The sequence below is a fragment of the Drosophila sulfurigaster genome, chromosome 2L (assembly GCF_023558435.1).
Source record: "Drosophila sulfurigaster albostrigata strain 15112-1811.04 chromosome 2L, ASM2355843v2, whole genome shotgun sequence".
Taxonomy (NCBI): Eukaryota; Metazoa; Arthropoda; class Insecta; order Diptera; family Drosophilidae; genus Drosophila; species Drosophila sulfurigaster.
Genome location: NC_084881.1, coordinates 9,249,031 through 9,272,304, shown reverse-complemented (window position 1 = coordinate 9,272,304; position 23,274 = coordinate 9,249,031). Strand labels below are relative to the sequence as shown.

General features: G+C 35.7%; 3 protein-coding genes and 2 long non-coding RNA genes across 8 annotated transcripts in view; 2 read left to right on the top strand and 3 right to left on the bottom strand.

The window, feature by feature from the left end:
• The window catches only part of LOC133850667 (mucin-5AC), a 99,491-nt gene that overhangs the window by 71,761 nt on the left and 4,456 nt on the right, over positions 1-23,274 (bottom strand). The window contains exons 2-3 of one of the 2 annotated variants that reach the window (XM_062286810.1): positions 21,744-22,346; positions 19,017-19,346 (exon numbers count right to left, since the gene is read on the bottom strand). The gene's annotated coding sequence lies outside the window, so the exon portion shown is untranslated. The remainder of the gene's footprint in view (positions 1-19,016; positions 19,347-21,743; positions 22,347-23,274) is intronic. The other variant, XM_062286811.1, reaches the window with a different exon arrangement.
• On the bottom strand, positions 7,758-8,454 carry LOC133850310 (uncharacterized). Its single transcript, XR_009895620.1, has 2 exons — positions 7,917-8,454; positions 7,758-7,859 (listed from the first exon to the last, which is right to left on the bottom strand). It is a non-coding gene; the product is annotated as an uncharacterized LOC133850310 (long non-coding RNA).
• LOC133845043 (putative inorganic phosphate cotransporter) lies at positions 11,931-13,797 on the top strand. Of its 2 annotated transcripts, XM_062279382.1 has the most exons (6): positions 11,935-12,075; positions 12,146-12,336; positions 12,387-12,833; positions 12,890-13,268; positions 13,327-13,565; positions 13,620-13,797. In XM_062279382.1, the coding sequence occupies exons 1-6, from the start codon at positions 12,036-12,038 to the stop codon at positions 13,767-13,769; spliced, it is 1,446 nt and encodes a 481-aa protein (XP_062135366.1). In that variant the 5' UTR covers positions 11,935-12,035; the 3' UTR covers positions 13,770-13,797. The 2 variants fall into 2 exon arrangements, with proteins under 2 accessions (XP_062135374.1, XP_062135366.1); XM_062279390.1 differs by lacking the exon at positions 12,387-12,833 and having other exon boundaries at positions 11,931-12,075.
• LOC133845036 (uncharacterized) lies at positions 13,824-14,498 on the bottom strand. Its single transcript, XR_009894680.1, has 3 exons — positions 14,312-14,498; positions 13,944-14,254; positions 13,824-13,882 (listed from the first exon to the last, which is right to left on the bottom strand). It is a non-coding gene; the product is annotated as an uncharacterized LOC133845036 (long non-coding RNA).
• On the top strand, positions 15,061-17,120 carry LOC133850203 (putative inorganic phosphate cotransporter). Of its 2 annotated transcripts, XM_062286235.1 has the most exons (6): positions 15,061-15,213; positions 15,280-15,470; positions 15,530-15,976; positions 16,032-16,410; positions 16,462-16,700; positions 16,875-17,119. In XM_062286235.1, the coding sequence occupies exons 1-6, from the start codon at positions 15,171-15,173 to the stop codon at positions 17,013-17,015; spliced, it is 1,440 nt and encodes a 479-aa protein (XP_062142219.1). In that variant the 5' UTR covers positions 15,061-15,170; the 3' UTR covers positions 17,016-17,119. The 2 variants fall into 2 exon arrangements, with proteins under 2 accessions (XP_062142219.1, XP_062142220.1); XM_062286236.1 differs by lacking the exon at positions 15,061-15,213 and having other exon boundaries at positions 15,287-15,470; positions 15,535-15,976; positions 16,875-17,120.

The following is a 23,274-nucleotide window of genomic DNA, read 5'->3' as shown; positions in this document are numbered from 1 at the left end:
AGTTTTGGACAAGCGACGCGCAGCCTCGCACCACAAACCCACACACACACACACACACACACATACACTTTTACACCCACACCAGTCAAAAAACTTTTCAACGACAATTAAAAGGATCTCGTATGTAAGTCCCGCGAGAAGCTCGTCCATATAAGCCTGACCTTTTCAGGAATCGAACACAATTTTACGCCCAATTACACAATGTTCATGGACATTATGCATACGCGATGTGGTGCACGTTGCAGGTGCAGACGTTAAGTATTAATACATGTGCTTGATAGAGTTTCACACTCGACCGGCATCATAGTGGCCACTGAGAGACTCACTTGACTTTGATGACACCCAGCATTTCATGTAAAATTGCAAAACTAAAGGAAGTGTAATTAATTTTCAAATGTATGACACGTTCAGTTGTATCTGACACAGTTTCGTCTGTTTGTGACAAGGGGATGGGGTAAATGATTAAGAGTACTTAATGAACAACCCTCGTAAATAATAATGAGCTTCTGACTCCATTCGCTTGACTGTGCCGCACAGATTTCGTTATGCAAATGGCAGAGAGGTTGACGGTGCTTGAAAGCCACATCAATCAGCTTGGACTTGGACCACTTAAAAGGGCATTTCACATAAATGTCAACACTAAATTGCCAAGCACACACACAGACGCAGCCAGAGACACAGACAGAGACAACACACACATATACAACACAGACACCAAGAGACAGACGCATACATAGCTCAACCGCTTAGCTAATTTATGTCAGTCCCTTGGTCCTGCGGCACGTGGCAAACTGGGATGATGGCAACAGAAGGCAACCGGCAGCTGGCAACTGTCAGCTATCGCAATTGTTATGGCAGCTTAGACCAACAGATCCAAATCCATTCAAATCCCTCCTTCCACCCATCAGAACTCCCCCTTGACATTTGGCAAATTGTATGCGGAATGAAACGATGGAAAACGAAATGCATTTTGAGCATTTGAAGTGCAGTCTGCAAATTAAATCAAAATATACACAAAGCACCGACAGCATCTAAGCTCTTTGGATAAATAAGCAGCAAGGCAACAACAACAGCAACAACAATAACAACATTGCAGCATAGACAAATAGAAATAACAACCGCTACAACAACAAAAGCAACTACAACCAGGACAATGCTACTGTTGCTGCTACTGCTGCTGAGACCACAAATGAAATGCATTTTCATTCTTTCTGTGCCAAACATTTTTGGCTGAGTGCAATTTTTATCTGTGTGTGTGTAACTCACACATGCATTTATGTATGTGTGTGTGTGGCTGTGCTTGGCATTTGAAAAATCAAATTAAATCTACCAGCATTGAGCAACGAGATCAACTTTTGGTCTCAAATCAATAAACTTTTGTGTTTTGTTAGCTGCTCCTCGAATTCTATTCACAGCTCACTATCAATGAAATGTGCAAACGTTGCGTATAGTCAGTATAGCAGAAGGAATTTGTTAGTTGTCTAATGTGGGCATAGATGGAGCTGTGCACCACACGAATTGCCATTTAGGCCACTCGACACACACGCTTGCTTTGATGCAAGAGAACTGAAAGTTTTTCTTAGAGAAAACTTTTGACAAGCAATACGATTTACTGAGCAAGAGCATTTATACAATTTTCACAGTATAACAATTACAACTATTTGACTTCTTCCACAAATAAAAAAAAAAAATTAAAATAGCTTCAAGCTGCATTTTAATAATTAAAAGTATTATATTGATAATTTTAATTTGAGAAATATTTTCAAATCTTGTTTAGACTCTAATAATGACAATAATTCCAATTCTAAATAATGGTATTATTATTTTATTAGATTTTATTATATAAAATAATGATTATTGTTTATTTGTTATTTGCGTAAAAATAAAACTAGTTTTGTAATTATGACTCGAGCAATGAGCTAAAAGGCCAGATTAAATCATGGTCATTAGTAACAACGAACCGAAACATCAAAGATGAATAAACTGCAATCATTTAAGTTGCTCACAGATTAGAACTATTTATTAGAAACATATTAAACCCAATAATATTGCCTTGATCGGAAATTTGATACCCATAAAAATCAATTTAGTTTACAAATTACATAAAGGCGAGCTGCAATTTTTTTAGTGTCCAACGACTGTCCAATTGATGCACCTTGTTATTAACTGGCCTCTTTGCCTTTTTATTCTCTTTCTAATATTCGTGTATGCCTTACACTCGAATCAATCATTTTGTCTAGCGTCTTGCAACTTGCTGAGAAAGTGTTCAATTTGTCAGGCAACAACATTCTTCATAGTGCTCGCATGGTGGACCACAGCGCAGCAAATGGCAATTTGTTAGTTGGTTGCTGCACAAATGTTAAGTATACGCCGCGTAGTTGCACTGTGTTTACTGCAGCTGGTTCTTCTGCTTCTGCTTAGACTGCTGCTCTGACCAAATTGTCAAAATGCCATAATAAATGGCAACTGTAGCATGTCCGGATTTTGTTTTCTGTTTTTGTCTTTCATGGTCTTGAAGGCGTCGCCGCCTCCATCGCTTTGTATGCTAGGTGTTGCTCTACTGCACTGACACAACAACTTACACAAATGTGTGTCAGTGTGTATCAGTGTGTGTATGATTGTGTCTTTTTGTTGTTTCATCTTCGCATCATCTTTGTCAGCATCCGATTGCTGTTCCAGTTTGTTGTTGCTCCCATTGTGTGCAACAGCAGAAAGTGTTGTCAACATTTCTTGCGGCCAACCACATGAGTAATTTCTCTTCCCCCCTCCCCACCCACTTCCATGGTCGAGTTGGTCTTCCTTATGTCCCCTCAGGCCTGTTATTTCATGTGTTTTGTAAGAAAAATTGCATTTGGCAATTTGTACGCTACATTTAGCATGACTTTGCTCTTCGACAGTTCGCCAAATATCAAATGCCAGCTGAGTGAGAAATTTATCAAGTGCACATAATATAATATTAAACATGGCATCGAAAAGAAGCTTTGGCTACAACCGCAATATATTACAAATATTACAAGCGACGCTTAAGATTCGATTAAGGTTTTTGGTAAATTTCTATTTGGTACTTAAAGGTTCAAGACTTCGATGATTTGCAAATCGCTCCGAGTAATTGAACGGTTTGAGGGCTTTCAGCAATTTTAATGATGACTGCTGTGCAATGCTTTGCGTTACTCAACACTTTTTCTTTGACTTTGGCACCAAAAGCAACAGCAACAAATGAATATTTTTAACCTGAGCGGTTTATTTTTAATTCAGACCAAACCAACGCCATTAAATTTAACGCTCAACTGCAGTTCAAAGCTAGCTAAGTAGACGAGTTTTTTCCTTTTTGTTGTCCCTGTCCCTAACGCTTTTGTTGTTGTTGGTGTTGGTCTGTTGTGCACAGACCGCAGAAGAGGCGAAAAATGCTGCGACGAGGCGTGTGGGTGCTTGGGCATGGGCGTGACTCGCAGTTGCCGATGCACACGCCAAGGACACCCTCACACACACATACACACACACACACTGTGATAGAAGTTCGTATGAAAAGCCAAATGTGTATGCACAAGTTAATGCTTGACTTAAAGTTACCCTTCATTGGAAAATCGAAGGCGATTTGTTTCTAGTTGTGACATTAAAAATAATTCTTATAAAAAATTAAAATTTTGGTTGCAATTGCAGAGCACTTTTACACATTAATATAGGGTATATAAAAAAATGGGGAAAATCAACGCACGTCTGCGTCCCCAATGGGAATTCACTTGATCCAGCCCAGCAGCATAGAAATTAAACAGATGCTGCTGCTGCTGTCAACTTTAGATGCAGATGCAGTCGACATCGCAAGTGTTCAGATGCAACGGCGCATGAAGCAACTGCGACAGCGCCAAAATAAAGAACCAGCAACAACAAATTCGACAGAAAACAGCGTAAAAAGTGAAATACGAAAAAGTTTTCGGTGAAATTATAAAAGTGAAAGACGATAGATACTCACTAAAGAGAATAAAATGTGAAAAACTCACTAATACCTTTTACTTTTTATGAGTTAGTTGTCAATTAGTTGTATTTAAATTGGAACTGTTCTAAATCTTGTGATATTTATTAACCGAATACATCGGCGAAATTATAAACGTGAGAAACGATAGATACTCAACAAAGGGAATAAAATGTGATGAAATCATTAATAAATTATATTTATTTCAGTTTGTTGTAACTGTACTAAATCTTCTGATTTTTATTAGTCGAATGAATTGAATTAATATCAATTCATCATATCTGCATTTACCATTTCACTGGGTATTTAAAAATGTTTGGGAAAAAACGAGTTGCCCTACAGCAAAGTTTCACGAAAAGCTGAGGCACAGCTTGTATCTTTATATAGTATACACTCTCTATACAGAATGTATCTACAAAGTACTCGCACTCGCATCGTACCTGTGGCGCATTGAGGGATTGCGAATGTGAATGGGGCGAGGGCTGTTGGCCTGAATGAAGAACTGACAAACTGAAGCACTAGAACTTTTCCAGGGGCCAATTTTAAATAACTACAAACTATGCAAACTGCTGACACGGCCATCATATTGAATGTACGAGATAAACTTACGAGTACTCCTTCAAATTGGGTAAGCAGCAAGCAAATGCAATAATAATAATATCAAGCACAAGACGCCAACTGTGCAGACAAAGCGATTTCATCAAGTATAAAATTAAAATCTATAACAATAGACATTAAAGTTGGTTCTTTTATCTTTTTATCGAAGCGGAGATTGTCGTACGCATTCCACTGTGCGGCCTCCTGGAGGCAAGAACATTTTGCCTGTTGGCCAAAACAACTGCAGCGAATAAATTATGCAAGCTCGGCCAAGACCAAAGCACACAAACTCTCTCATGCACACATGCGAGTACGAGTACGTATGCAAAATATCTGCTCAAAGATACAGATGCGCACTAACACATATGCGTATCTGTGTACCTTTCAGTCATCTTTTGCCCATTTTTTATTTGCATAAGCAGCAAAGTTGCAAAGGAGAAATTGTTGCATTCGCTGGCTTGCGGGCTGGCTGGCTGCATTTATCCAGGCGGCAAGCGCGGCAAGAGTTCGGGGCACGAAATATGCAAATGCCGCATAAGTGCAACAAAAGCAAGTCGTCAAATGCCCAGACCTCCATATCGCTAGCACTCGAGTGTAAAGCAAACATACAATAAATTATAAGAACCCACGCACACATACACACTCACTCGCATAGCTATAGCATCTAATGTTGTGGTTGTTGTTGCAATTGTTACACTTTACGCTTGTGGAAATTAATGAGACGTAAAAAGGTGCTGCAAATGGGAATACTGCAAGTTTGCAGTTTAGTTCAGCGCCAGTCGCATCATTCGATTCAGCGAACTGAAAAATATTCATTTTAAGGATTCACCCCCAGATAAATGACGCCTTATGCGCAATGGAGAAATTAAGAAAATCCGAAACGTAGTTTCTAATGTTAGTTGAGAAGACTGCGGGGCAAAACTAATGAGCCAAGCGAATACAAAGTAAATATTTATTTAATGCTAGTGCACAGCTAATGATTATTCCAATTACACTTGAGTGTGAGCTTGGTACTATGAGAAAACAAACAAAAGATATAAGTTCGCAAACGAGACGAAAACTCAGATGATTCAGCATTGAGCAGATCTGAGTTTATAGCTGATCTCAGATGATGGCGATCAAATTGATAAGCTCAACAAAACGAAGTTTAGAAAACCTAAACCAATGCTTTCTAAAGATATACACAATTGATAGACAATGACTATTAATCTAAAAATCAATGAATAAAAGAAGAGAGATCGTTAAGATATGTAAAATCTTCCGTATGTTCAGTACTTAATAGTTTTGGTTGGAATACAATTCAATGTCATTGGCATAGATATAGATTAACGCAAAGGCTTTGGTGATCCCATCGGGAAATCTTTATTGGGATGGATAAGCTTCATCTGTTAATTAAATTGCAACCCCACAAGTTGTGTATACAGTTAAAAAAAACTCTGAACACGAAGTTAAATGCGCTCGACTTTACTATATAAGCCATTTGATTAATCACTTTATCGATTCATACGATCAGTCGATTTTTCATTTCGATGTTGCATGTTCCAAGTTTCATGGATGTTGGGAAATTGGTCGGAGTTGCTTTGAGGGGATGTAAGTTATTTAAAATCTATGTGAGCTTCTCCACACTTATTTATTCTTATTAATACAATAGTAATAGAGAGAACCTGAATGGCGAAAGCTTTTATTTAGGGCCACTTAGAGCGGAAAGCCACTGACACTTGCTGAAATGCTGATACGTTATAAGAGTTTTTGAACTCGTTTAAAATATTTCCAATTCATATAAAAAAAAATATGTTATCAATAATCTTAACATTATTTCACAACTACTTATCAGCTTTTTCATTAAGTCCGTTAAGTACTTAACCCAAACTTGACGCCAATATATAATAAAAATATATAAGGAAAATACGAAAAAGATTTCCATCATTTCCGGGCAACTTTCGCGCGTCCATAGAAAAAGTTGGCGGGCGTAAGCTAATCAACGCCACAGTCTGATTAATCGTCATAATTATCATTATATCAACAGCAGCAGCATCGTTGGCTCAAGCAGCAAAAGCAGAAGCACAAGTAATGGCATCAGCATCAACCCGCATTAGCAGTAACTTCAACTGCAATTAACTGCGACAAAGAAAACTTTACAGATTTTTGGCATGCCCTTCTCATTCAAAAAAAAAGATAAAGGGAAAGCGCCACCATACTTAAATTTGAGAGTTGTAACTCGGCATCACTAATCAAGCACTATCGAATCATTAATTATTGCTGGTTCTATCAATATCAAGAGCACTATACATATTTATTCAAAACATTAGAGTCATATTTAGAAGTTCTTAGAAGTTCATTATTCAAATATCTAGAAGAACAACTCAAAAACAAAACTTATTATTATGAAAGATGCCTTTGTTTCAATTAGATTTAAAGTTGGATATGAAAAACTGCAGAGTATTTTGTAGTCATTAGTATTTTTTAACCAGTTGTTTTTCTCCTTTTTTATGCTATCCGCCCGCTCACACGCTCGCTAGCCTAATTAAGATCTTTACAGAGAGCTGCAAAAGCTATCAGATAGGGCAAGAGAAGAAGCTCATACATTCCTACAAACCAATGTACATAGGTATATAACAGTTTGTGTGTGGTTGTGTATGTAAAAAATATTCTAGGTTATATAATAGCAACTGGGCGCAGTGTCATGACATCGTCGTCTCATAACAGGAAGCAGCAGGAAGCTGCCACAGCACCCAACTCTCTCTGTGAAGCAGGCGGAAACTGCAGCGCTCGATTATGTCATTCGAGTGGCGCCCCATGGCGCATGCCACATGCCTCTGGCACCCCTTCAGCTGGGTCATATTTGTTATATCGCCATAATGCATGTCATATCTGCCGCATCAACAGTAGCAACAGCAGCAGTAACAACAACATGCATCAACATTGTGCGTGTGCTCTGCGATATTCGAGACTTTTGATTGCACGCAGCAAAGCCTGTTTTACTTGCAGTTAAGAGCGGAATTGCGTATTGATATACCAAATATATATTTTGATATACATATGTTAAGATTTTGTAAATAATTAATTAGGCATATTTTATCAATAACACCACTTTCGTTTTATTCTTGTTGTTTGTAGATAGTTGCAAAAAAAAATAAATAAAAAAAAATTCCATACTTGCCAAAATAATAATAAAATATAGCTGTCATAGTAAAGCGCTGCTCAAAGACAGAGCTCCCAAGTCGTAAATATAAATAATAGTCCAAAAGCACTGAGATTGTAATTATTGATACTATATTACAAGCACATACGACTATGCATATAAACGAGACAAAAAATATCAATTAAATTTAAATAAAAATGCACTCACATAAATTCCAATCAATGTGGATTAAACAGAACCCTAAAAGTCAAGCCGAATACTGCGATGCGATATAAAAGATGCATCGACTGCTAAATGAGGCATAACCACTTATGGCTTTTGGTTCAGTTCACTATGGTTATACACACACATAAACACACACACACAGTTCATACATATGCACATCCTGTCACGCATTACAAGTTTATTATGTGCTCTTCTGGCGACACTGTACTCGAACCGCGGCCAATGGGTCCCTAGTCTGGGGTCTTTTAGCTTTTACGAGAATGTGAAAATAAATGTGCATAATTTGTCAGCACAAATCACTGGCGACTGACCGCTCCACTTTCTCGTTTCTCTGTCTGTTCCGATCAAGGATAGCGAGTTGTTAATTAGTTCACTAATAGAGTACAACAAGCGTGCGGAGACGAGATTAATTCAAATTATTGCCAAGGGAAATGGTTTTGCATTGTAATTTACTTTTGAAATTTCAATGCGAGCACCATTTTCAAAAGGTAGCAAAGTTACAAATTGCAATGCCTGCTATATTAATATTATTTTGAATATGTATAAATCAAATAAAAGTAAAAGCATTCATAGGATTTAATAAGAATTATATTTTATAAGAATGCCTTAAAATAATAATAATAAACTCATTCGGATATTTGATATTTGTATTTGAGGGTAATTTTAAAAAGTGAAACTTGAAATGTAGCACAGACGTTTAGTTTGTCTCGATCTCCAAAAAAAACTGCAAAAAATCACGGATATTATTCTTAAAATTTACCGAAGACTATATTTGGTATATCGAGATACTATTACCACTAACCACTATACATAGAGACATCATCTCTTAAAACTAAGTGAATTCACTTTCAACAGCATTAATAAAGTCAAGAAAAGCGGAGCGCTGCGATTGGATACCCAGAGTCTTTTCGGATCATTTCAAAACTCGAAGTTTTGAACCCAGCGGTCAGCAAAAGTTACCGATTCAACTCAGCTCGTGACAGTCGCTTTTATGGTTCAGCGACAAAAGACACGAAAACGAAGACGACTGTAATTGTTGATAGTTTGACACCCCGACATAATGTAATATGCGACATCGATTTCAAATAGATATGTTTGAAAATTTTTTTAATCTGGTCTACTTTTGTTTCTCTCTCTTTAGCATACTATCATAAATAATACATTTGTGCAAAGATTTTAAATAATTTAAAATAAGAATATTTACATTTAAATATTTAAAAGTAATCCTTACGCTTAAAACCTAAAACTGTTTAAATCACATTCTAAACAGACAGACGGACGAACATAGCTATATCGTCTAGAGTGTTGACGCTGATCAAGAATATATCTGGGGTCGGAGATGCCTCCCAAACGTTTATTAGTATTGATCAGCTCAATACTGCAATAAAGTATAACTAAATCAAGTTAGAAAACTACAGTTGAGTGTGCTTGATTGCTTACAAACATCAGCAGCCGGTTTTTGCTATGTTAAATTAATTCTTAAATAACTTTGACAATTTTTATGTGATCACACCAAATTTTCAGGAATCATGAATTCTGTTCTTATTATTGTTTGTGGCTCTAGTTTCAAAACTACGCTTTCTATTTGATTTTGTTTCAAATTGCGAAACGGAAGTAGACGTGGAAAAAATCTTGAATAAACTTTATGGTCGTGGAAAAGTAACAAATTATAGCTCAATATATTATAGTCTCTGAACCCGACAGACAAATGGTCGGACGTGACTATATCGTCTCGCCTATCGCCTGATCAAGAATATATATACTTAATGGAGTTAGAGATGTTATGTTACATATATTTCCTGCCAGTACAAATTTGTAATACCCTTCCAAGGTACAGGAATCGGGTATAATAACGTCAAATTTTATTTTTGTTTTTCTATCGTATGTCAAAATTAAATTAATTTGAAAATTTAACGCGTTGTAGGTGTAAATGGAGGCCATTGAAGGGACGCACGACAGGAATCAGGGTACGCACTGAAAAGAGTTCAATTGTTTACCCTAAGCACCTATTCTGACCAGTCTTCCAACAGGGCCAACAATATCAAATAAGTTGATCCTCGTACTTCTAGCAGCAATGTTTATATTTCTAATAAGTCTTTTTGTACTATTTCTCGTCATTTTTGTACTTGAGCAGTGCGCTGCTTAGGACACATCAACCAAGATGCACCGCGCTTTGAAATTGAAGTAGTTTCAAGGAAATTTTGATGCGGCGATAAGCAAAACGCACTGAATTTCACTTGCAGTTCTCTGTCGCTCAAATACAAACTCAGAACGTGGAAGGTTGAAGGGGCAGCATGGATAACAAACCCCCAGTCGCACCTTTAGACGGCCCTAAGCGTGTCCTTGAGCGCACTTTTCTGCCACTTGCCTTCTATTTGTAATTTTAACGAGCTGTTGTTGTTTCCGCTGCTGTTGCTATTGCAGTTTTGCTTACTGTTTGCACAGCTCAGCGACTGTCGAACACTTGTGCAACATTTTGGTGTACAACTGAAAGGGCTCAGTAACTGGAATTTTCCTTTCAAACTCGCACATTGTCACTTTTCTTTTTGCGTGTCTCAAAAGAAAATGAATTTCCTTTGGCATTTCCTTGACTGGTTGTGCATTTCAGAAGATTTCATACGAAGCCCACACGCCCACCAACTTGCAGTTCAGTTGGCATGTTTGCTGCATGTGCAGTAATATCCGGCGGAAGCGCGAAAAACTTTTTCAGGTATTTAAGTGGCCAGAGCAAAAGTCTAAAGCCGAACGTTGCCAACTCCCCAAAGAATACGCCAGCTACAGCAAGTAGTGGAAGTTATTTAAGTCGGACCAAGCTATTCTGCAACATCTTGGCGACTTTGACTTGCGCCATTTCGCAATGTGCACACTTCCGTTTCCGGCCGCAAACCAACAACTAGATATGTTCAGTACTTGAATTCGTTTTAAATAAAATTGAGTTTCAATTTGGAGTCCATCCTGAGACTTCTTCTGCAGTATGTATACCAGGAACCCCCTAGTACAATCAGCGTGGATTTATCAGGATATACCAGAGTACAGCAGTTGCCTAAATTGCTGTCGAAAATCAAAAAGATAAATAAAAAACAATCTCCTTACAAACAACGCAATTTGATTGAGATATGTATATGTGTATGTGTATCTAAATTTGTATGTATATTTATTTAAATGTATGCACGAATGTACTATGTATGTATAGTGTGGTGTTGCCTGCCGGCTGTCGAGTAGGACATGAAATACGATTTGGTATTTACTTTTACAGCAAATTGCTTTTAGCAGCAGCTCCTGAGACGGCCCTAACAAATTATGCAAGCATTCCACTTGGCTGATTTATGACGACAAGCGACAGTTGCGAATAGTTGGAAAAGGCCACACGTCACCTATCAACACAGCTCTCGTTCCCTTTTCTAAAGCAGCCAATACAATTTTAATTAAAGCCAAACACATTTGCAGGTGAACTTCAAATAATGGATATGCCAACAGGCTCTAATAAATATATATAATAGTGTTCAGTATAATACTAAATATAATTATAATAAAGGAAGCATATGGAATCTCATCTCCAAATCACTCATTTGTGGCATAATTTGAATAGACGATTCAGGACGTAATTCGAATCACAGCTAAATTTTAGTTGGCATTATATTATGAACATTTGTTGTAAGGTTTCAAATCTTAAAATATTGAGCTAGGGATTTGCGATTAGTCTAATTAGTTCAGGTGAGTGGGGACGTTGCATCTAGTTAGATTTAAATGAATATAGAAGTTGACAAGGGTAAGAAGATAAGACAAGTTAGATGTGAAGGAATAAACAACTTGACAAGGGTAAGAAGAAAAGATAAAAATCAATCAAAATCATCTACAATTCGCCTACAAAAGAAAAAGGACACCGCATTAATTTTACCTAAGCCTCTCAGACGAATTTTCATAAATTACCAATTTAGATCTCTAGTTTAATGAATTATGTGTTGCTATACCTAGATTCCTATTGATTAACTGTCAATAAAAAAATATGCATTACCTTTATTTTACATTTAAAAACTACATAAAGGACAAAAAATAAAAAAAAATTTTAAGTTAATAAAATTGTAAGTATTTTTATTTAATATGGATAATAGACCAGAATGGGGAAAAGGATGTAGTCGTGGTATGTGACAAATTAGTTCAGATGGTTTTTATATGTATATTGTTTATGTATAATGTTTTTGTATCTATAGGATGTCTTTTACCCCAACGCGTTGTTGTTGCTATAATGAGTTTTTTGGCAATAATTTGTGCCTACACTCATCGTGTTTCAATTTCTCATGTTATCACCAAATTGGTAGTACCCATTAATCGGACAAACGATGACGTGGATAAGGAAGATGTATGCCCAGTAGATGAAGACACCTCGACAGAGACCCCTCTAGTAAGTAGCATTTAATATAAGCTATTCGATTGATACTACGCAGTATGCAGAATAAAGGCGATTACGACTGGAGTGAACAGATGCAGGGCTACATTCTGGGCAGCTTCTATTTGGGTTATCTTATCTCGCAACTGCCAGGCGGAGTCTTGGCTGACAAATATGGTGCCAAATGGGTGCTGAGTGCATGCTTGCTGCTTTCTGGTCTGTGTACAATGTGTTTGCCATTGGCAATACATGTGGGTGAGGAATGGGGACTAATAGTAATGCGTGTGTTTACGGGACTAGCACAAGGACCTCTGTTTCCAGGGCTCACGGCCTTGCTCTCCTCCTGGGTACCATCCCATGAGCGTGGCAGATTGTGTGCCTTTGCCTTCAGTGGAGTTACTATAGGTACGGTCGTTAGTAACCTAAGTTCTGGGCTCATGCTTCACTACTTCCATTGGTCAGTTACCTTTGTGGTTTTTGGTTTAACGGGACCTGTGTGGTTTATAATATTTGTATGTATTCCTATTTGCGAATCTATGAACTCGTTTCTAATCTATCCCAATCTAAGTTTTTTTTATGTACCAGCCGACCGGACCAACATCCGTGCATTAAGCCTGAAGAGCTTAGCTATCTGACTGAAGCATTGGGTGAACGTAGCCAGGGAAAGTCGCCGCTACCGTGGAAAGAATTGTTACTCAGTGTGCCTTTACTGGCCTTGGTAATAAGTCAAATCGGCCATGACTGGGGCTACTATGTAATGATCACGTGTCTCCCCAAGTACATTGCTAATGTTATTCGGTTTTCGATTCGATCGAATGGATTTGTGACGGCCCTTCCTTTTCTTGCTATGTTCGTTTGTACGAATCTTGCTGGTTTACTTGCAGATTATATAATTAAGTCGGGAAAAATGTCTATAACCAATGAACGTAAATTATATACTTTTATATGTAAGTTGCCACTATTGAATATTCCATCTTATTCATCTTCTAATATTATTTCTTCCAGCTGCCTTTGGACCAGGTGCATTCACCGTCTTGGCTTCATATGCAGGATGCAATAAGATTCTAGTAATAGGTTTGTTTACTTTTGCAATGTTTCTAATGGGTTTTTATTACTCTGGACAAAAGTTGACACCCATGGATATGTCACCAAGCTATGCAGGCACCCTAATGGCGATTTGCAATGGACTTGGCTCTCTTGCAGGTTTAGCCTCACCTCCAGTAGTCGGGTATTTGACGCCAAACGTAAGCTGATGCTCAATCAACAAGTGTGTTTAAACTAAAGTATCTTTTTAACAGGCCACAATGAATGAGTGGCGTGTTGTATTTTGGTTGGGTTTCGTGATCTTTATCATATCTGCCATTGTATTTGCGATCATAGGCACAGCAGAGGTTCAGCCTTACGATCCAGCATATACAGGAGAAAAGAAAAAAAGGATAAATTTATGATGTATGAATATAGAATAAAGTAGTTACAATAATTGTTTTGTTCTACTTTGTTACTTTTGTCCGGAAATAGTTTTCAGTCTATATATTAACTTACAGAGTATCTGTGAGCACGGCTAAAAAAAGAAACAGTTGATTTATCAAATGGCAATTGACGAAATAAGGGATTTTAATCACATCCTGTCAACGTCAGACTGTCCTTGAGGAACATTCAGGCTGTCAGACGAAGAGATGGAGCAACAGGCCATTAGCATCGTAAAATATGCAGGCTAGCCAATTAGATGGCCCATTTTTTATACACATGCTTCTCTAACAAGCAATAAGCCATAAAAAGTGTCAGCATGTCTTTGGCTTGTTTGAATTTGTTTCCCAATATTTTTTTGCCCTATTGTGCTTATAAATATTTCTTTATTTTTATAAATCTCTCCAAAGGGACCATTATTTATTACTTTGTTTACGATCACTTATGTTAAACGCTTGAATTTGTGCTACATGGAAACTCATTAGAATATAGAATATTGGAATATTAAAGATGTTGTACGCACGTGTAAGCATTTCACAATGTTAACTGAAGTTTATTGATTTTATTTTATTCTTTTTACAGTTTTCGTTCAGTTGTACTTCCTTAATTGCCTCAATCTAGTTGGAGTTTAACAATCGTATTCTCTTTCAGATAATAACATATGCAGATTCTTCAATATCAATATAAATGTTTCATGAAGATTCATGAGGATATTTTTATTAATTTTAAGAAAACTACAGTGTCGTATAAGGTACCCGCTTACTATTTTCACTAAAAGCAGTATTGTTCTGAAAATATGCCGAAAAAATAAAATTAAATAATTAACTTAAATAAAAATCATTACTAAAACAGTGTTTTACCATATATATTTATTTCTAAAAGTAACAGAAATTTGTATCAATTCTAACGTAAAAGTTATATATATTTATATATGGCAAAAATCATGACTCTAATATTACGCTTGCTATGTTATATTCTTTTCGATTTGCGGACGCGAAAAACAACAAGTGCTGCCGAAAAAAAATATCTCGATTTCTTATAGTTTTGAGGCCTTTGTTATGACTTTAATACGGACTGCTGACAAACAGGTGGGTATGGCTATATCGATCTTGACTGTTGACAACTAATTGCCGAATATATATATCTCGATTTCTTATAGTTTTTGCGTGAAAAGTTATAATACTCTTGCTTTAATCTACAAATTTTGATGTTTGAAAACATCAATGGTCTATCGATGTTTTTGCAGCTCTACCGTTTAACAATTTCATAATTGTGATCTGGAATCCCCATCAGTAATATGTCGTTCACTTGAAACTTCTCAAAGAAAAATTATATCTCTTAAAAAAAAAAAAAATCAACAAAATTCCCAGTGTTCTTAATACATGGAGGATAAACGGCCAAAATGGGGTCAAGCATGCAGTCATGGTTAGTGGAAACCTAAAAATATAAAGTAATTTGTGTCCTATATATATATATATATGTATATAACAGCTTGTTGTGTACCTCAACGCATTATCGTCGGGATAATGTCGTTCCTTGCACTCCTGTTCGCCTATACACACCGTGTCTCGCTTTCTCATGTTATCACCCAGCTAGTAGTACCCATAAACAGAACCTCAGACGACGAGGATAAAGAGGATGTATGCCCTGCAGATGATGATGTATCCACGACTCCCTCTGATGTAAGTGGCATTTTCAATTAATTCTTATATATATGATAAATACTAGACTACGTACTTAGCATAGAGGCGAATATCGTTGGAGTGAACAGATGCAGGGCATTATTCTTAGCTGCTTCTATATAGGTTACATTATCACCCATATGCCCGGTGGTATCTTATCGGACAAATTTGGAGCCAAATGGGTGCTGCTCATATGCATGTTGATCTCCGCACTATGTACAATGCTTTGTCCATTGGCAATTATTTATTTCGAGGAATGGGGTCTAATAGTCGATCGTGTAATCATGGGAGCTGCCCAAGGAACCATGTTCCCTGCGGTAACAGCACTACTTTCCGCTTGGGTGCCAGCCAGGGAACGAGGTTCCTTGGGCGCCTTCACATACAGTGGTGTTATTTTAGGTACTGTCGTAAGCAACTCTTGCTCTGGCGTCATGCTTCATTATTTCCACTGGTCGGTTACGTTAATTGTTTTTGGTGGCTTGTCGATTGTTTGGTGCATAGTTTTTGTAAGTATTTCTATGTTGTTGGAAACATCCGAATTTTATCTAAATTCTCTTCTAGCTGTTATTGTGTACCAGCCGACCAGACGAGCATCCTTGTATGAAGCCCAAAGAGCTTAGCTTTCTCATTGAAACAATGGGTGATCGTACCAAAGGTAAATTACCAATACCCTGGAAGAAGTTGTTGCTGAGTAAACCATTAGTGGCCTTGATAATAAGCCAAATTGGCCATGACTGGGGTTACTATGTAATGATCACGTGTTTGCCCAAGTACATCAGTGATGTAATTCGGTTTTCGATACGATCTAATGGATTTGTGACGGCCCTTCCTTTTCTTGCTATGTTCATTTCTTCGAATATCACTGGATTTGTGACAGATTTTATAATTCGCAAAGGTCTAATGTCTATAAGCAATATTCGTAAATTGCTCACTTTTTTGGGTGAGTAACTGCATCAAAAGAGTAAATATCTAATAATTTAGCTTATATTAGCTGCCCTTGGACCTGGAGCTTTGATGGTGGCAGCGTCGTATGCAGGATGCGATAAATTTCTGGTAATAGCACTCTTTACCATGTCGATGTTTGTAATGGGTCTCTATTACGCTGGACAAAAGTTGACACCCATGGATATGTCACCAAGCTTTTCGGGCACACTTACAGCCATCTCAAATGGACTTGGCTCTTTAGCTGGCATACTATCGCCTACTCTTGTCGGTTTTTTAACGCCTAATGTAAGTAATTTTGAAATCTGCTCAATTTATGAGATTTTTAAGGCTATTGAAAACGATATATGTATATACACATGTATATAATATTCTGTATCTCAATACATATGCAAAATATAAAACATAGTAGCATTAGATGCAATAAAAATAAAACAATTATAAACATATTTTCTTCTACAGGCAACAATGAGTGAGTGGCGTATTGTATTCTGGATAGGCCTAATAATTATGGTAATATCTGCTATAATATTTGCAATCTGGGGTACAGCAGAGGTTCAACCATACGATCCGTCTTATAAGGGTGAGAAAAAGGATGGATAAGAAAGAAAGTGCATGATAAACATAAATCGCAAACGAAATATAAAATTGCCTAGCGCTTTATTAAAGGCAATAATACAATTAAAAAATATATATTAATCAGAAATTATATTGTTTTTCAAAGAAAATCTTCAAAGGACATTAGCTTAGGGAATGCACTATATAAATTCGTTATTTTTTTAAATTGAGATTTCAACTGAGTTGAAAATGGCATCGATTTTCACTGTGTATTTATACTTCTTTTTTAATGATTCTTTGAAGAAGTCACGAAACGCGCCGCAAATCGATTTTTTTGCCATAGCATTCAAACCGTTTGAGGTATGTTTGAGAAAGGTGAGCGTGACCAGACCACAGCTGGGCTGGCCAAAATTACTTAATTAACGCATTGCGCAAAGACAGACCTTGAACGACGCCTCGAAACGCGATTCCGAGTCGCGAGTCGCGACTTGTTGGTATCTCTGCTTTCGTAATACAGATGAGAGTGGCCGTCAGTTGACTGGATGTGGCTGTGGATGTACATATCAGTAAATGTCATTGGTGCTGGTTGGCATTTAGCTGTTGCCTTCTGCGTTATGTTGTCAACTTTGTCCTCGACTCAATAACCGACTTCATTTAAAATTTAATTCTACTAGTCTTTGGCAATCGATTTTATTTACAATTGACAGAATCCTTTCTGATAAACATTTTTTAAGTTATTTAATAAATACTTGTGTATGCCAAAAACGACTACTTACTACGGATCTCAGTTGCATTGGCTGACGATCTAATATGTTTTGCACTTATGGTATACTTTTAATGTAGTACTGTATCAACATACCTAAAATAGTCCTTGATATATTTTTAGTATTTTTGTGGTATATTAATATTAATCAATACCCCACTATTTTGCTTTTATTCAAAGTGGATAGATATATCACAGTCAAGCACATTTGACTGTACCGTTCTTACTTATTTAAGTTTTGTTTAAATTTATTAAGTAGTTGAAACAGTACACCAATAAAGTATCATAACAAATTTAGAGAAAACTCTTTCAAGTCAAACCTCATACTCCTATCATAAGTATGTAGTATTATTACTATAAGCTTACGCTATAAGAAAAACATTTCGAAATATTTGACTTCAATACTTATGTATATTTAACATTTTTAACACCATCGATGTTTTTAAATCGAAAAAGATAATTTTTCACAATTTAATGTGTTCGTGCAAATAGCAACAGCTTCATCTGCAGCAAAGTGGTCGTAAATCTTAAAAATAATGTTTATATGAGCAGGATTTTAGTCCTGGGCCTTGGCTTTGATTTGTTTTGTGTGTCCTATGAGTGCCATAAAACAATTACTCGACATGTTTAAAATTTTCTGTGCTATTGACAAGGGCCGCAGCCTGAAAAGGACACACAAGTACCACATCACACAGTGGCAGGCTAAACGCATGACTAGCCGGTTGAACACACACAAACACACAAAACACACACCCACACACCCACACCACACACCCACACACCCACACACACACACGGACAGACACAGGCGCACACATGGGAGAGAGAGCTGTTGACTGTCTATGATTTGAGTTGGTAACTTTTTGTTTGTTTTACCTTAGAAATGTTCGCATGTTAACATTTTGACAATTTGCGTGGCATTAAATATTGATATTTGGTAAATATTTTTGCAGAATGGCTTCATAAACATGATAAATATGCCGCATCTGACCTATGGCAATTTTAAAAATTTCAAAAATCCTTTTGATGGTTTAATGCGAATCTAGACGCTAAGGTGGAAAGATTTGCTATAAATATTACAAAGATTTTATGGCTATATTCAACTAGCTAAACAATGAAGCATACGTGATAAATATCCTCTACAGGACTTAAATTACGCTAGGAATATATTACATTTTTTTTTATACTATGTACACGGGAAAGATTTCAATAAAAATTTGAGAAAAATGTTTGAAAGTTTCCACAATTAACTACAACAAGATATCATTGTCTAATATACTCACATTGAGAATGTCTCCTTTATGATGAGGCTGCCGATTAGAGTTGTTGGTTTAGTTTGCATGTTAAATTAAAGAGAGCATGGTGCTTATATTGAATGTGCCATCGTTATTAAAGCACACTTTCACACTTTATATACACTGACCACTCGAACTCGAATTTGATTTTGCTTTATGGCATATTTTTCTATTAAAATAGGTTAAATCTGATTTTAAAGCACACACGTAGACATTTATACACGATATTAAGATAGACACTGAAGTAATTTACCACTAATACACATATAAGCAGAGTTGGATAATTAAAATTATATTTTATGGCCGACTTCGTCGTGGCTAGAAATAGAAGATATTGATAAAAGATATGTGAATATTTATTTAATTATATCTCTTAACCTTATTGCAATCCCTTAAATATAACCTCTGCACCTTAACATAATTCTCAATGGGGGCAAAACTCTCTGTTGTCCTTGCCACAACATTAGTGACAATTCCATATAATTTATTGTAAATGCATGCGTAAGCGCTGCTAACACAAAATCAACATCAAACCGATTTGTTTTACAACAACTCTGACAACAATGACAGCAACAACAAACAAATATATTTAGCTGAGTGTTTTGTGTGGCCATCGAAAAGGTAATAAAGGGTTTATCTATGCATACAACGCTAAAATGATATTCAGCCGAATGCTCTGTCTGTGTATAACCTGAAAGTCGCGTGCACAGTGGTCCGTGTCCATATAGAATAAACTTGAATAATCACTTAAATAATGTACTTAATTATTATTAAATTTGCCAATTCAAAAAAGACAGGTGAAATTCTTTGATGACATAAGAAGTACAAATTGAATTTTTGGAAACATTAAAAAATAATTGTAATTAAGAGAAATAATTGTAACATAGAGTGAAAAATACATTAAATAACAAAATAAATTGATGCACTTAGATTTTTGATTATTTGTAGATTATTATTAATGCTAACAATACTTAATCTTGTGAAACAAACACTTTAGTAATATTATTGTAAACATTAATCTACAGAAGTAAAAGTTAGCTTAAAACTTTCAGATCAATAGTTAGAGTATCTGAATATCTCTTATATTTTGCGTGTTTACACACGCCCATTGACCATCTACCATCGATTTTTGTGTATATGAGTGTTTTATTTATTTTTTTACTTTTAATGCACGTTTTTTCACATATTTAATAAATTTATGACGAGTCCCGTTTCGGATTTGGTTGCATACTACGATGGATTGAATTGGATTTACATAAATAGCCCCATCTGCACGACATATAAATATGCATATAAATCTTGAATGTAGATTAGGCATGTGCAAGAGCTTTAAAACTCAAGATAAAACCTATACAAGGCTTTTCTCAAAATGCATATATTTACTGCGGCCATAAAGTGCGATAATATAAAAATAAATGTATTTGAGGACCGAATTCTGCATTTACAAATCCTTCACACGCATAAGCTCGGCTATTGCATTGCACAGATGGCTCGCTATGAAAATATTGATGTTATGGGCATTAAAAAACCAGTGGAAAAAATATTCTTTTGACTGGCAGATACACGGGATATGTATCTTTCACAATTTATAAATTGAAAAAAAAATTTCTTTAATATAAATTTAAAAGGTATTTCACTATTTAAAAAAATTTAAAAATAACCATTTCAAATAATATAATTGAAATATTTCTGTCATACAGGACATTTGACAAATGCCATAAATACCATTGAAATATAAATAGAAAATCTTGCAAGGATTGGGTTGGACAGGTGTAAATTTTGCGGGCTTCTGGACTAATTAATTTGCTGGTAAACAGCACATTTGCAAGCCAACAATATTTATAGCCAAGTGTCATAATTTTTTCAAACCGCTTGGACGACAGGATAAAAAACACAGTCCACCCACTCAACCGTCAACAAGAACAATAACAATAGCAACAAAAAATTGGAAATGTAGGTCAGCAATGTGAATTGAAAAGCAGCAATGAGAACGACAACAACAATGAATTACTACACATATGTATGTATGTATGAGTATGTATGCATACATAGGTGTTCAGGGTGTGGGAGTGCGGCTGTGAGTGTGTGCGTAATGTTTTGTGCTTTGTTTGTCACGCTGTAAAATCAATTTTCATTAAACTGTGCCACGCGTCGTATGAGTAATCAGCAGGCAAACAAACAAGACGCACAGTACAATGTTGCGTATGCGTAATATTGTATGTCTCTTCTCTTTGTGTGGCTTTGTGTGGTTGTTGTTGTGGTTGTTATTGTTAGTACGTTAACATATTGTGGCATAAATCAATTTAACACTAATTTCAATAAAGCTAAATGTCACATTCAATAAAGACTAAATATACCAACAGACTAATAATAAAAGAGAGTAAACAATGTCAGTTCACGGTTAAAATATATCCTGCAGTAATGCAGTAACCTAAAATAGGTTTACCAAAATGTTAAATTTATATCAATAAATTATATTTATTTCAGTATTTTATCCCTTATTTGTATTTACAAAAGAATTTATGTAATTATAAATAAATATAAAAATACAAATAGAAAAGTGAAACCTTCTTCATACGTAAACCAATTATGATCGAATTATTAAACGTTTGTTATACATACTGATATCCAACATTGCTGTTTTTACTCAGCCTATTACTTTACATTAACAACATCATTTATGTACATAAAATACACCAATTAAATCGAATTTACCTGCTGATGCGTGTTACAGTTGTCAGCGAGTGTTTTACGTTGTATTAAAACATTATTTAGTTACTCGATTCACTACATTCATTTGTTTGTTTAGATCAACATGATAATGATGATAAAATAGCAACAACACATGAATATTTTTAAGCTCGATAACTTGCCGCCTTTGGCTGACTTTCTGGGCAATTGCAATTGGAATTGGTATTCTAACCGGCTAACGTTCTCTTCTGACTCTTTGCTTACGTTGTCGTTGTTGTTTAAAGTGTTGTTGTTGTTGTGTTGTTACTATTGTTGTCGTTGTTGTTGTTGTTGCTGCTGCTGTCGCTGCACCCGAATTGAATGTGGGCGCAATTTTTAATGCACATTTTCCTTGACTGACCTTTGGCGCTACGTTTATTGTATGTCAGCAGAAAATTATTTGATTGCACTTTCCACAATTTCACAATTGCCGTTAGCAGTTATTTAAGTTTGTTATCAAAGTCGTTGGTTTAATGGCTTCCAAAGTTATAGTTCTAGTTTCAGTGTCGGCTTTTAGTTTCAGTTTTTTTGTTTCATTTTAGCCTTGCAATGTGCATCATTTGCATACAATTCACATAAAACGATGCTCTGAAAGCATTAAAAAAACTCGTCAAAAAATTTCATTTTCTAATAACTCAATGATTTCTTATGTATCTCTTCACGATATTTATGTAGACTATGTATATTCAAACTAAACTAAAAACTTATAAACCCCCAAGCGATATTGCTATACTTAAAAACTAATAACAGCTTTATATCATTTATGTATTATTGAGTATCAAATAACATACAAATTTTTTAAGCTAATGAATACCATAGTATTGTTTAAACATAATTTTAGACTTTTATGGCAATAAACTTTCTAAGCCATCTAGGTTTTTTCTTTGATTTCATGATTATAAACAATACACAAAACCGTTAAAAAAATTCTTTATAATGTGAAATAGTAGCACCTGAGTTGGCTTTAGATAAGATCAGAAACAAAAACCGAATACAATGCGATAAACAAAAGATAACAAATATAATTATAAAAATATCATTATAAATACTTTTCGTCGACATTCGTTGATTTTTTAAATAGCATTTATTTGTACATTTTCTATTATACAACTTTCGGATATATCTATAGGTTTACAAATATTTTTGTTTTAGTCATTAGCTTATCTGTAAAAAGCGCTATGGGATCTAAATATTTGTTTGTTTCGGACTCAAGTTTGAAGGTTTAAAAACATTTTATGTTGGAAATTAGTCACTGGCTCATCTCGAAAAAGACAAAGGAATAACAATAATTATAAGAATCGAGAAAAGCAATTGACACGAACTTCTTATATCACTTCTATGCAATTATAAGACAACACTTTCAATGGAAATTGTTGACCAAAATTTGTATGTTTGAAAACATTTTTTATTAGAATCTAGCCACTGGATCGTCTCTAAAAGTAAAACGTAGACTTTCATTATGCTTTTGATGTTTATTAGGCAGCAATAAAAGTTGTAATAGCCTACAGAAAATGAA